Below are 13,433 nucleotides of genomic sequence, written 5' to 3'. Positions count from 1 at the left end.
GGATTTGTATGTAACTCAGAACTGGTGGATTTTAAGATTCTGCTCCCAGCAGACAAAAGGGCCAACTGTCCCTAGCCAGTGTTCCCTCTAAGGTACAGCACGTACAACCACACACTGTTCTTAATGTGGCCGTGCACCATTCCTGAATCTGCCGCAGGAGAAGTGGAGGAGTCTAGGCCACTGGAAATACTGCTCAGTGAAATCAAATGAAGCCACAACTGCGTTCTTAAGTATGAGTCTGTAACTCAGGGACTGCCTGTACTTACTTTGAACTGCCTCCTCCTTAACATTTGCTTTCCTCAAGGTTAAGGTCTCCAAATGGGTTAGTTTTTCAAATCAAGGAAAAAAAAATCCAGGGATGATCTTAAAGTAACCAAACAGGTTGAAAAGGTGATGGCAAAAGCAAGAAGGATGCTAGGGTGCATAGGGAGAGGGATGGCCAGTAGGAAAAAGGAGGTATGGATGTCTCTGTATAAGACTTTGGTGAGACCTCATTTAGAATATTGTGTACAATTCTGGAGGCCAAACCTTCAAAAAGATATAAAAAGGATGGAGTCGGTTCAGAGGAAGGCTACTAAAATGGTGCATGGTCTTCGTGATAAGGCATATGGGGACAGACTTAAAGATCTCAATCTGTATACTTTGGAGGAAAGGCGGGAGAAGGGAGCTATAATAAGAGACATTTAAATACGTACATGAAAACCTTTAGGTCATGAGTAATAAAAGTATGGTTTATTGTAAGTCCCGACACAGGCCATGTTTTGGCATATCCACCTGTGTCAGGGGTCTATGTACGGTTGTCAAATCAGTTCGGGTTTACCACAAACAACCAAAAGAATGTGTCATTCATTAACTGATATCAAACTAGATCAACACCAAAATCGCTGCCAAAAAAAACGTATACCCAAACTGAAAACTCAGACAGGAATTTTTTTTTTTTTTTTATTTTCTGTCAGAGTTGGGGTATACATTTTTTAGCAGCGATTTTGGTGTTAATCCAGTGCAATATCAGTCAGTGAATGACATTCTTTCGGTTGTTTGTGGTAAACCCAAACTGATTTGACGACCATACATAGACTCCTGATGCAGGTGGTTACGCTGAAACATGGCCATGTCAGGTCTTACAATAAACATACTTTGACTGCCTCGAAGGCCCTTTGTGCTGCCTTTTTTTGTTAATTTGTACTGAATGTTGATCTTCATTCCTGGATTGATAAATGTATATGAGGCGAGTCTCTTTCAGTTGAAAGGAAAGTCTGGAATGAGGGGCCAGAGGATGAAGGTGAAAGGAGATAGATTCTAAAGTTACCTCAGAAACTACTTTTCCTTGAATAGGGTGGTGAATGCTTGGAACAGCCTCCTGGTAGAGGTGGTGGAGACAAAAAGTATGTCTTAATGCAAGAAAACATGGACCAAGTATGTTGGATTTCTAAGGGAGAGGAGGGGATAGTAGATGGCAGTTAGGCAGACTCGAGATAGAAAAGGCCTTCATTTCTATTAACACACCAACCACCTTATCACAAGCCTTTTTGCTGACTCTAAAACTGTCTGTGATTTAAGGATGTTAATGTCCCGAAACGCTGCACAGGAAGACCAATAAAGAGAGAAATTACAGCTCTTTAAATCAGATTTTTATTGATTTTCTTAAAGATTCCATATAAACATAAGCGGTTACAGTTTCCAATCTCTTCAATTCAGTTGTAGAAGTCAACATCAAATATTTATTTGGAAAACTGATGAAAATGCAAACGTCAGCACACAGACTGAAGGAGTTATGGCGAGCCAGCAGTACTTTTAAGCACGGTGCTGTTCTAACTCTTGCACTTGCTTTTCTGTCAGATGCACTATTTCTTACTTTAACGTCTGTCCCTGAATTATTATACAGTATAATTTAAACTATACAGTACATATTTTCAGAACTGGGAAAAAATAAAATCAAGAAAGCCAGGTCATCTGGCTCCCAAAATTTAGAACCTGGCATCTGCATTCAGTCCCCATCTGGGACGAAGCTGAACCAGATCTGGGCCAAAAATGATGCAAGCCTGGACAGGGGAAGCTGCCGTCAACAAACAGGAACGAGAGGGGCAGGGCCTAGACAGAATAAGTAGCCACCAGAGGAGGGCAGCGAGGGGCCACAAAATTTCTTCTCGGGGCCTGGGTAGGAGAGCATCTGCTGTCACTGAGGTGGAGAGAAACAATGAAAAGAAAATAGAAAGAGCAAAGAAAAAAAAAACCCCAGAAACAGGATTGCAAAAGTGAAAAAAAACTGGTTTTGCTCTGTTCTAGCTGTTAAACATCTGGGCTGATGTTCAGGTTCTCTGAAAAATGTTTACACCCCTTTCATATTATAACTTTAAGAGTCCAGATTGCATTTACTTAAAATTTCAAAAATACTTTGATAGAAAACGATTCAGACCTCTGGTCCAGGCCCTAATCCTGGACTACTGCAACATCCTACACCTCCCCTGCCCCACCACCTTGATAAAACAACTACAATCAGATTGATCTATTCACTGAAGAAGTATGACCACATCACCTCCGCCTACCTAGACACACACTGGCTCCCAGCACAGTTCTACTGCATGCTTTTCAAAGCCCTAAATGGCGATGGACCAGCCTAATTGAACAATCTCCTCCAGACTCATCCAGACCAAGAAGAACGCAGACACCCTTTACTCAACCCTTCCCCCCCTCCCCAATTGAAGGCAGACAATGTAAGAAAATGCACTGACGGGCTACTGGCCATGCAAGCAGCAAAACGAGACAGCCACCTCTCCAACTTACTGGTCTCAGCACCAAACTACAAAACCTTCAGAAGATAAATAAAAACCACGCTCTTCAGGAAATTTATCAAGACAGATTCATGATATAACTGATTACCTCTTTCTTTCTCCAGTCCCTAAACATTCTAACCAAATAGCCATCTTGTAATCTTACTGGATATGACCAGAACACCTCTTTTTGTAATCCGCCTAGAACCGCAAGGTATTAACGGAATAAGACACCAATGTAATGTAAATTTCATATACCGCTTAAGCCAAAACAGGATATAAGCGATTTACAATACACTAAAATTCATAATAATAGAAAATGCCATAATAAAACTGGACAGAAATTAAAAGAGAAACCCCCCCCCCACACAAAATCATACAATCCCCTCCATGTGCACTAATAAATTTAACCACTCCATGGTGCTGGATGTATGAAGAAGGGCAACACTGGAGGGACTTCCTGTGACACTTTAACCCTTCTCCTTGAGGACTGGTTATGCAATTACAAGCCCTGGCAAACCAGATAGGAGCATATCTGTTAAGTTATTCCGGCTCTAGTATAATGGTTGCTGTATCCTAACAATAATCTTTGACTTACTAGACTTACAAGCATGTGTTAATATATTAACACATGTTAATTTGATTTTATTTATTTGAAAATCTTTTAAAGAAAATTACAACCACCAACCAAGACAATAAATTCAATAACAAGAATCCATACCCCTCCCCAAACCCCCCACCCCAACCAGACCACTCTCCCATCCCACACAGATACAGTAGGCAACCCAAGTAAACATTCCTGAAACACACATGTTAATTTGATTTAATGCAAGACCCATTATTTTTAATGGTGTCTATTTACTAAGGCAGGGATAGGCAATTCCGGTCCTCAAGAGCCACAGGCAGTTCAGGTTTTCAGGATCTCCACAATGAATATGTATGAGATGGATTTGCATGCACTGCCTCCTTGAAATGCAAATCTATCTCATGCATATTTATTGTGGATATCCTGAAAACCTGACCGGCCTGTGGCTCTCGAGGACCGGAACTACCTACCCCTATACTAAGGGATAGATTTATTTTTTTAACATGCATTAGCACACAATATTCACAATAGGTCTTAATATAAGCCGTACCCCCAAAATAAGCCCTAGTCCCTGGATTTGCCGGCAGCAGCACTTCCCCCCGCCCCCTCCATCCACCCCTGCCGCAAAGCCGAACCCCCACTGACTCTTCCATTTCTCCTTCCCGTTCGAACCCCGTCGACCCTCCGACCACGAGATCTACTACTTCCCTCCACAGAGCAGCGTTGGCAGCACTCTAAATAGGCTGCTTCGCGGCCTTCTCCCGCCAGGGCATTCCCTCTGCCGCATCACTGATGATGTCAATAGCAACGCTGCGCACGGAAGGACTCGGTGGGAGAAGGCTGCGAAGCAGCCTGTTTAGAGTGCTGCCGACGCTGCTCTGTGGAGGGAGGTATGTAGGTCTCATGGTCAGCGGGGTTCAGATGGGAAGGAAATATGGAAGGACGGGATGGTCAGCGGAGGTTCGGCTCCACAGTGGGGGGGGCTGCTCAAAGGTTCTGCTGCAGCTGCACGGAAGGGAGGGATAGAAGCAGAGCAAGGATTCTGCTGCACTGGAGGATGGGAGGGAGGGATAGAAAGATGCTGTGCACAGTGCAAGGGTTCTGCTGCACAGGGGGATGGAAGGATGGGTGGGTCAGAGGGAGTTCGGCCATGCGGTGGAGGGCTGCTCAAGAGTTTTTCTGCATGAGGGATGGGAGGGAGGGATGGAAGCTGGGCAAGGGTTCTGCTGCACGACGGATGGGAGGGAGTGATAGAAAGATGCTGCAGAGGGAAGGCAGAAGGGGATGGGTGAGAGGGGAGGAAAGATGCTGCACATGTGGGGGAGAGAAAGAAAAGAGGAAGAATTGGGGTGGAGGAGAGGAAGGGAGAGATGATCATTGTACATGAAAAAAATAAGTCCTAGTGCCTTTTATGGGCCCCAAATTAATATAAGATACTGTCTTATTTTCAGGGAAACACAGTATATAACAAAAAAAAAAGAAGGTTCTCTGAGAGGTAAATCTCATGAGCTAAAACAAGTTATCTTGAACTAAAACATGAGCTAAAACAAGTTACAGTATCTTGATTTAAAGGCAGGCATACAATTTCCTCCTAAAGGAATGACATGTCATCTGCAAATGTTGCCTCAATCCCAGAAAAAGGTCCTCCAGTTGGTAAGCTCTCAGTCCCAAACAGAAGTCGGTGTTGGGGATTCCTGCGGCAGTTTTGGGGGTAAAGGATTCATTAGAGTATAATATTTCTTAACCTCAGTTATCCCGTTCATTATTACCTGTCGCTGAACAAACAGCGTCATCACCTTCTTGGCCAACTCAAGAGGAGACTCTTCTCCAGGAACAACATTGCCCATCGAAAAGCCAACATCCATGCACAGAACCACCGCACTCTGTGAAGAGAACCAAACAGGGTGGGGTCAGGAAGAGAGTCGTGAGATTCCACCTGGACTCCTTTCACTGCTTCTAATTCTCCTGCTGGAATCTTAAGAAGAAATCGGTCACATTCAGCTTTGAGAAATCCTTTGAACACACATGCACTGTAACTACTTCTGCTACTTATCATTTCTATAGCGCTATTAGACATACACAGCGCTGTACATTAAACATTCGACAGTCCCTGCCCAGAAGAGCTTACAATCTAATCAAACAGACAAACAGGACATGTATAGGGTCAGGGAGTTTCTCAGAGAGGGAATGATAAAATAGGGATGGCTGCTTAAAAAGTGAGTGGGAGTTTGGAGTTACTATTACTACTATTCATTATTTTTACAGCGCTACCAGAAGTATGCAGTGCTATACAAAATCACAAAGAAGACAGTCCCTGCTCAAAAGAGCTTACAATCTAAACAGCCAAGACAGACAAACAGGATGATATGGATACAGTTAAAGGGAACGGTTAAAATATATATTTATTCAAAACAGCAACATTCCAGATCTCTGAGTCTAATGCTTTGCATTTGATTATATTTCTAGACTTCTTTACTTTGTCTTAATATAATAAATTTTGGATATTTTAAAAGCATGTTTTGGAATACAAAACATGAATGGTCACAATCTTCTGTTAAAAAATATGCAGGACCCGCCCAAGAATATCTGACATCACAGGTGAAACTTCAGCCACGTGCTTCCCCCAGTCCGCAGAGCAGCTCAAAGTACTAACCTTTCCTTCCACAAGACATCTTAAGGCTTAATCTCACACCCCCCTAATACTCTTGGGGCAGTTTAAGATCCTATAGCTGAAGGCCATACCCCATAATCCATAACTCCCTTTTCCAATCAACTCTTTAGGGGCCAGCATCTCCTCCTCCAGTTTGTATCATTCCCTCCACCCAATGGCCAGCATCTCCCCTTTCCATCCATACTTCCACCAAAAAAAAAAAAAAAAAAAAACCATTAACCAGCATTGCTCTTTCCTTAAGTAACAGCTCTCCCAGTTGGCCAATATTTCCCCTTTCCCCCAGTTAGCCAGCATTCTTCTTCCCCTCTGTACCACTTTCTGTAGAAGCCAGCATCTCCCCTTTCCCAGAAGCGTCAGTGCAGCACAACCCTATATTGAAGTGCCGCTATCCTCTGAAGCAGGGGATGGGGAGGACACAGTATCATCTCAGTGCAGGCCTGTACTTAGAAGCCCCATGCCACTGAAGCACTGCCACGTCACCACTTCCAGTATTCTGGCACTGTAGGCAACACCTAAACTTCCTGGTGACAGGGCAGGCCCTGCAAACAGACCTTCCCAGAATTCACTCCTTAGTCACATCTGCTACATCCTTAAAGCATCGACCATACAGAGTTGCGCGGGGACAGAAATCCCACCCGTCCCCATGAGGAATCCCACCCGTCCCCGTGAGGAATCCCTCCATCCCCACCAGTCCCCGCGAGGAATCCCCTCCGTCTCCACCCGTTCCCCGCGAGGAATCCCCTCCGTCCCCGCCCATTCCTATAAACTTCAGAAATAGTTATTTCATTTAATTATGTTACTGAATTAAAGGCTCTGGTAGAGACCCATTTACAAATAAGCAAAGAGACTTTATTAATTTGGAAATATTAATTGGAAAGAATACATACTTTGTAAACAGGTTTCTACCAGAGCCTCTAATGTAAATATAAAATAGAAATACTCAGCTGATGAGAACCCCCAAGCTGTCAGCTGAGGACTTCCTTTGCAGTTGGCCGGAGATCCCTTTAGCCAAGCTTGGCAGGCAGCAGTAGCATCCCCGAGTCACAGATGCTGGCACCTCAGTAGCTCATGGATGTTGCTAGCGACTGCTGTGCTTGGTGGAGGGGAGTTCTGGCCATCTCTAGAGGTCCTCTGCTGGCGGTGCTTGGGGATCCCCACCAGTCACAGCAAGGGTCAGCAAGTACTTCAACACTAGAAATAAAACCAGAATTGCATTTCCTTTTCTTTTGAACACAATACAAAGACATCTGCTACATACATTTCCCAAAGCTAACATATTTTAGTCAATAAATTCCGGTTTTTACCTTTGTTGTCTGGAGACTTATTTTTCCATAAAGTTGGTCCCAGTTTCTTTTTTCTGCTCTCCCATCTTCTGTAGCTGTCCATTGGTTTCTCCTACCATAATCCAGCATTTATCCCTTTCTCATCTTTCGCCCCTGCCCACCAGTCTCATGCCCAACATTTCTCCTTCTATCACCCCTCTCCAGCACCATGCCACATTTCTCCCTCCATTCCCTTCACCACTATGTCCAACATTCCTCCCTCTTGCATCCATTTCAATCTGTCCATTCCACCACAATATTTCTCCCTCATCTGTACCTCACTCCCTCCCTATGACCAAAAATTCTCCTTTCTTCCATTCCCCGTGTACACAACCATCTCTTTCCCTCCCTTCCTCTCTCTCAAGTCCATGCCTTCTGCGTCCAAAAACGCATTCCCTCCCCCACCTCAGCATCTCTTTCCCTCCCTCTCTCCCAAGTTTATGCCTTCTGTGTCCAAAAACGCATTCCCTCCCCCACCTCAGCATCTCTTTCCCTCCCTCTCTCCCAAGTTTATGCCTTCTGTGTCCAAAAACGCATTCCCTCCCCCACCTCAGCATCTCTTTCCCTCCCTTCCTCCATCCTCTTTCCCAAGTTCATGCATTGTGTCCAAAAACGCACTCCTCCCACTTTTATGTTCTACGTTTGCCTCCCAGCTCTCATCTACAAGCAAATTACCAGCAACTTTCTCAGCCAAATGGAGCTCGAGCCGCAAGGCTCATCTTCTATTTCCTGTCTGCACTGCCCTAGCACCCATAGCCGACCAGAAGTCTTCCCCGATGTCAGCGTTGACGTCGGAAGGAGGGAGGGCTTTGCTTAAGCCCTCCCTCCGAGGTCAGCGCTGACATTGGGGAAGACTTCCAGTCAGTTATGTGTGCTGCGGCAGGGCAGGTAGGAAAAAGAAGACGAGCCTCGCGGCTCGAGTTGTATCGAACCCCACAGGATCCCCGCGACCCTAGGAGGCGTCCCCATGGGATCTCCATGACCTAAAGGGGGAACCCGTGTGATCCCCGCGGGTCCCGCGGGATTCCCGTCGTCCCCGTTCCCGTGCAGGTCTCTAATCGACTGTGGCTGTTGTTTCAAGTTTAAGTTTCAAGTTTAATTAAAAATTTGATTTGATCGCAAAATCATAATCCAGTGCCTTCATAACTAGGTCTCATAGACATAAAGGGCCTAACTCTACAGGATGCCTGGTCTCAGCAGCTGCCTAAGCGGTTTTTGGGAATCACACACATGCGTCCTAGTCAGAATCGCATCTGTCCTGACGGACACACGCCTAACCCCCAACTAACCACCCCAATTCTCTAACTGGCGTCTAAGTGACAGGTGCCGGTTAGAGAATCGCGTTGCTACTGAACTGACTGCGGCAAAGGAATCTCCTTGCCGTGATCAGCTCAGCGGCAACCACAGCGGCAGGGAACCCCCAAAACCCCCGCGAAGTTGGTCAGCAGGAGGGATGCCCACTCCCTCTTCTCTCTCCCCCCTCCTCCCGAAGTATACCCTGGCGGGAAGCATGCCCAATTCCTGCTGCTGTAAACCCCCCCCAACCACCCACCCAACCGTGATAGGCAGGAGGGATGCCCACTCCCTCCTGCCAGAACACATACCCCTGAAACACCCCCCACCCACCATTACCCCTGTACCTCTGAAACGTTCCTGGCACAAGTAGCAACACCCAACCAGTTGTTGCGCCAGCTCTTCCTCCAATGTCACTTCCTAGGCACGGGTCCAGGAAGTGACATCAGAGGAAGAGCAGGTTGCACTGGCTGGAGTGGGGGTGGGAAGGGAGCACCTGGGCTTTGCATTTCTCTGTCCAAATAAACAAGCACTTGTCAATTTATAGCAAGGATTAAAATATAAATTTGTAATTGGATGTAGAGGCTGATTTAACTATACATGTAGTAGTATGTCTTTTAAAAATTTTTAAATGATCCTGAGGCCAATATTGTAAAATCATTCATTTAACCGTTAATAAGGTCAGATAAATAAATCGCCGCTGAGGTACATATATCTTTATTGTGTCACGCTTGTTTCTCTTGTTAACTCTAATAAAAATGATATTAAAAAAAAAAAGATCCTTCCAAGAAAGAATGTGAATTGCTATTAGTTGCTTTATTTAAAAAGGAAAAAAAAAAAAAAAAAAGTTGAGCATTTTATTTGTTTCTACTTCAAAACTCTGATTAACTGAAACATTAAGGGCTTCATTTACGAAGGTGCGCTAGTGTTTTTAGCGCATGCTAACCCCACGCTACAAGGAAAATACTAACGCCAGCTCTATGTAAGTGTTAGCGTCTAGCGCGCACTCAAACTGCTAGCGCACCTTCGTAAAAGGAGCCCTAAGTACTTTGTCCTAGTCATATTGGGTGTCCTGTTTGTCCGTCTGAGTAGACTGTAAGCTCTTCTGAGTAGGGACCGTCTCTTGAATATTTCATGTACAACAGTAGTATATAAGGGAGGTAACGAGAGGCCCGGCCAAACTTGGCAATCTGGCTCCCACTGTGACATTTCATACAATTTTTTAAATTTTATTTATTTATTCAATTTCTATACCATTCTCCCAAAGGACCTCAGAACAGTTTACATGAATTTATTCAGGTACTTAAGCATTCTTCCCTGTCTGTCCTGGTGGGCTCACAATCTATCTAATGTACCTAGGGCAATGGGGGGATTAAGTGACTTGCCCAAGGTCACAAGGAGCAGTGTGGGTTTGAACCCACAACCTCAGGGTGCTGAGGCTGTAGCTTTAACCACTCTAGAAATCAAAATGTAGTAAAGTGAGTCAAGTAAGGACAATGATGCCATTGTTACATCACTGATGAGGTTGGCTTTTATTGGTGGAATGAAGCATTATGATGTCACAATACCAGCTCTGGTTATCACAGGCTGAAGCTTATCACATTACAGATTTCTATTCCGCCATTACCTTTCGGTTCAAAGCGGATTACAAAAAGAGTTACAACGTTAGATCAGAGAAGGTTTCCAAGAGAGGGAAAAGTAGGATCTGGGGTTAGGGAGGGGATGGTAAGAGGGGGGGTTAAGCTTTATTAAGGGATTTCTTGAAGAGTATGGTTTTTATTTCTTATCTGAACATCTTGTAGTCTGGGATTGTTGTCAATAGGTTGGAGACTTGGTTGTCTATCTTCGCTGCCTGAGTGGCCAGTAGTCCATTGTATAGTTTTTTTCTGTTTTACTTCTTTGATTGGGGGGGAAGTGAATGGGGGGGGGGTGTTTTTTATCACACTATTTATTCATTCAATTTTCTATACTGTTCTCCCAGGGGAACTCAGAATGGTTTACATTAATTTATTCAGGTACTCAAGCATATTTCCCTGTCTGTCCTGGTGGGTTCACAATCTATCTAATGTACCTGGGGCAATGGGGGGATTAAGTGACTTGCCCAAGGTCACAAGGAACAGTGTGGATTTGAACCCACAACCTCAGGGTGCTGAGGCTGGAGCTTTAACCACTGCCTCACACTCATCCTCCTGCCAGGGTATACTTCAGAGGGGGTGTTTCTTCAGGGAGGGGAAGAGGGAGTGGGCATCCCTCCTGCCGACCATATCAGGAGCCCCTCCCCGACCATATCAGGAGCCCCTCCATCCCCATCCCCTCTCTTTTAGCCTATGAAGAGGTCTTTGAACCGGGCGCACTTCGGGCATGTTTTGACTGCATTGCACAGGGCGAGCGCCCAGAAGGGAAGCCCGGGCTGCAGCAGCAGGGGGCGCTGTCGTCCCACTAGAACCAATGGGAAAAGGCGAGCTCTGAGCGGCCGACGAGATGCGAGAAAGGCGGGAAATGCCTCCCCCCCGCGCGCCCCTCTAACGGCAATCACTAACAAGAATGTGCCTACCTTGGCTGCCCGCGCCATAGTTACCGCGAGCTCGTCACTTCCTGCGACCGGCTGAGAAGAAGGGGAGACTCCGCCCGGCAGAAAGGGAGCGCCCCAGAAGGCTGCAGCGGCACCTGTTGGCGGCCTCCGGAATGACAGGACTCCGACTCACGTCCCTAAACGGAGAAAGGGGAGCTGGAATCCTTCCGGGGCTGACATTTCATACTGGAATGTTCTCAGAAATCCCATTTGACGTCAGGGAGATGCCGTTGGTACAAAAAAAAAATGAAGCCAAACTCCTAATTATAATGTAATTCATTGGGTTAACATACTGATGACCACGCCCCCCAGCTCCACCCCACCTTACCCCCAACCCTGCCTTCCACCAGTCTTGCCCCGACCCACTTCCACCTGTCACCCTTTAGTCCACCTTTCGTTATCTGTACCCTTTCTGTGCTTCTCTCTAACTCCCCTCCCAGGTGGGTGCTTCTTTCTCTCTCCCTTCCTGCAATCCCCCTCCCACAGGTGCTTTTCTCTCTCCCTCCAACCTCCCCATGGGTGCTTCTCTCTCTCTCTCCCTTCTTGCAACCCCCTCCCACAGGTGCTTCTCTCTCCCTCCAACCTCCCCATGAGTGCTTCTTTCTCTCTCTCCCTTCCTGCAACCCCCTCCCACAGATGCTTCTCTCTCTCCCTCCAACCTCCCCATGGGTGCTTTTCTTTCTCTCCCTTCTTGCAATCCCCCTCCCACAGGTGCTTCTCTCTCTCCCTCCAACCTCCCCATGGGTGCTTCTCTCTCTCTCCCTTCTTGCAACCCCCCTCCCACAGGTGCTTCTCTCTCTCTCGCTCCCCCTCCAACCTCCCCATGGGTGCTTCTCTCTCTCTCCCTTCCTGCAACCCCCCTCCCACAGGTGCTTCTCTCAACCTCCAACCTCCCCATGAGTGCTTCTTTCTCTCTCTCCCTTCCTGCAACCCCCTCCCACAGATGCTTCTCTCGCTCTCCCTCCCCCTCCAACCTCCCCATGGGTGCTTCTCTCTCTCTCCCTTCCTGCAACCCCCCTCCCACAGGTGCTTCTGTCTCTCCCTGGTTGCTTCTCTCTCTCTCCCTCCAACCCCCCTCTCCAAGCAGGATCTGGTAGCGCCAGCTCTCTGTCTCTCCAAGCCCAGCCCAAAATCAAGTGCTTCTCTGCTGAAAATTTAATCTTTGGGACAGCCAGCAGCAGCGAAGTGAGCCTACTGCTGTCGGCCTGCCTTGGAAGCTTTCATTTCTGTTCTCGAGTGTAGGGAGAATGAAGGCATCCAGGGCAGGCTGACAGCAGCCGGCTCATTTTGCTTTTGCTGCCAGACAGCCTGAAGATTAATATTCAGCAGGGGAGTTAGGTGGTGGGGGACAGGGGAGAGGAAAATCCAGACAAATTCTTCAAAATTAGAAAAATGTCTGGACACACAGACAGTCCTCTAAAAAGAGGACATGTCTGGGTAAATTTGGACATCTGGTACCCTACCTTCATCATCATCATGCTGGCCACAGGGTCAGTGTTAAGGGAGGGCTAACAGGGCAACTACCCTGGGCTCCAAGGGGGCACCCCATTCTGGGTATCTGTTCTCCTTGTTGGCCCATCTCCTTCCCACCCCCCCCCCCCCCCACCTCCAAGGTCACCTTTCCAAATCACAGTTTTCTTTTTCATCGAGGTCCCCAGCATGGCAGCTGTCTTCATAAGTTGCAGGTGGCTGCCCAGCTCAAAGCTTCCCCTCTGACACAACTTCCTGTTTCCACCTGGGCGGATTGCATCAGTGGAAAAGCTTCAGACTGGGCAGCTGCCTGCAACTTATGAAAATGACTACCGCGCCAGGGCCCTGCTAAAAAAGAAAACTGATTTGGAAAGGCAACTGTGAAGGTGAGGGTGAAGATGAGTCAACAAGGGGAAGAGGTTGAGTGGCGCTTAAGCTTTATTATACGCTGTCAGGAGCATGTAGGAAAGCAGCAGTATTGATGGGGAGGGGGCAGGATACTTGATGGAATTGGGATGGAGGGAGAGAGAGAGATGGCAGGATGCTTGATGGAATTGGGGTGGAGAGAGAAGAGGGCTGGATACTTGATGGAACTGAGGTGAAAGGAGAGTGGGCAGATGGTGGAAGGAGTAAAGGAGAGAGAGAAGATGGCAGACATTGGATGTCAATGGGGAGGGGCGAGAGGAGGGAGCAGACGCTAAACTGGATGTAAGGAGAAGATAAAGAGGAAAAGATAAAGAAAAAAGTG

General features: G+C 46.7%; 1 protein-coding gene across 3 annotated transcripts in view; it reads right to left on the bottom strand.

Moving 5' to 3' along the window:
- XRCC5 (X-ray repair cross complementing 5) overlaps positions 1–11,417 on the bottom strand; it is a 168,891-nt gene extending 157,474 nt beyond the window's left edge. Inside the window, exons 1-2 of one of the 3 annotated variants that reach the window (XM_033946083.1) lie at positions 11,198–11,417; positions 5,127–5,240 (exon numbers count right to left, since the gene is read on the bottom strand). In XM_033946083.1, coding sequence (XP_033801974.1) covers positions 5,127–5,240; positions 11,198–11,215 — 132 coding nt within the window. In that variant the 5' untranslated portion in view covers positions 11,216–11,417. Of the gene's footprint in view, positions 1–5,126; positions 5,241–6,973; positions 6,996–7,332; positions 7,505–11,197 lie in introns of those variants that run through there. The other 2 variants (XM_033946082.1, XM_033946084.1) reach the window with 2 other exon arrangements.
- Between the last annotated feature and the right edge of the window lie 2,016 nt (positions 11,418–13,433).

Source organism: Geotrypetes seraphini, chromosome 5, assembly GCF_902459505.1.
Source record: "Geotrypetes seraphini chromosome 5, aGeoSer1.1, whole genome shotgun sequence".
NCBI classification, from domain to species: Eukaryota; Metazoa; Chordata; class Amphibia; order Gymnophiona; family Dermophiidae; genus Geotrypetes; species Geotrypetes seraphini.
Note: the sequence above shows the minus strand (reverse complement) of the source record. Positions and strands in the feature narration are given on the sequence as shown.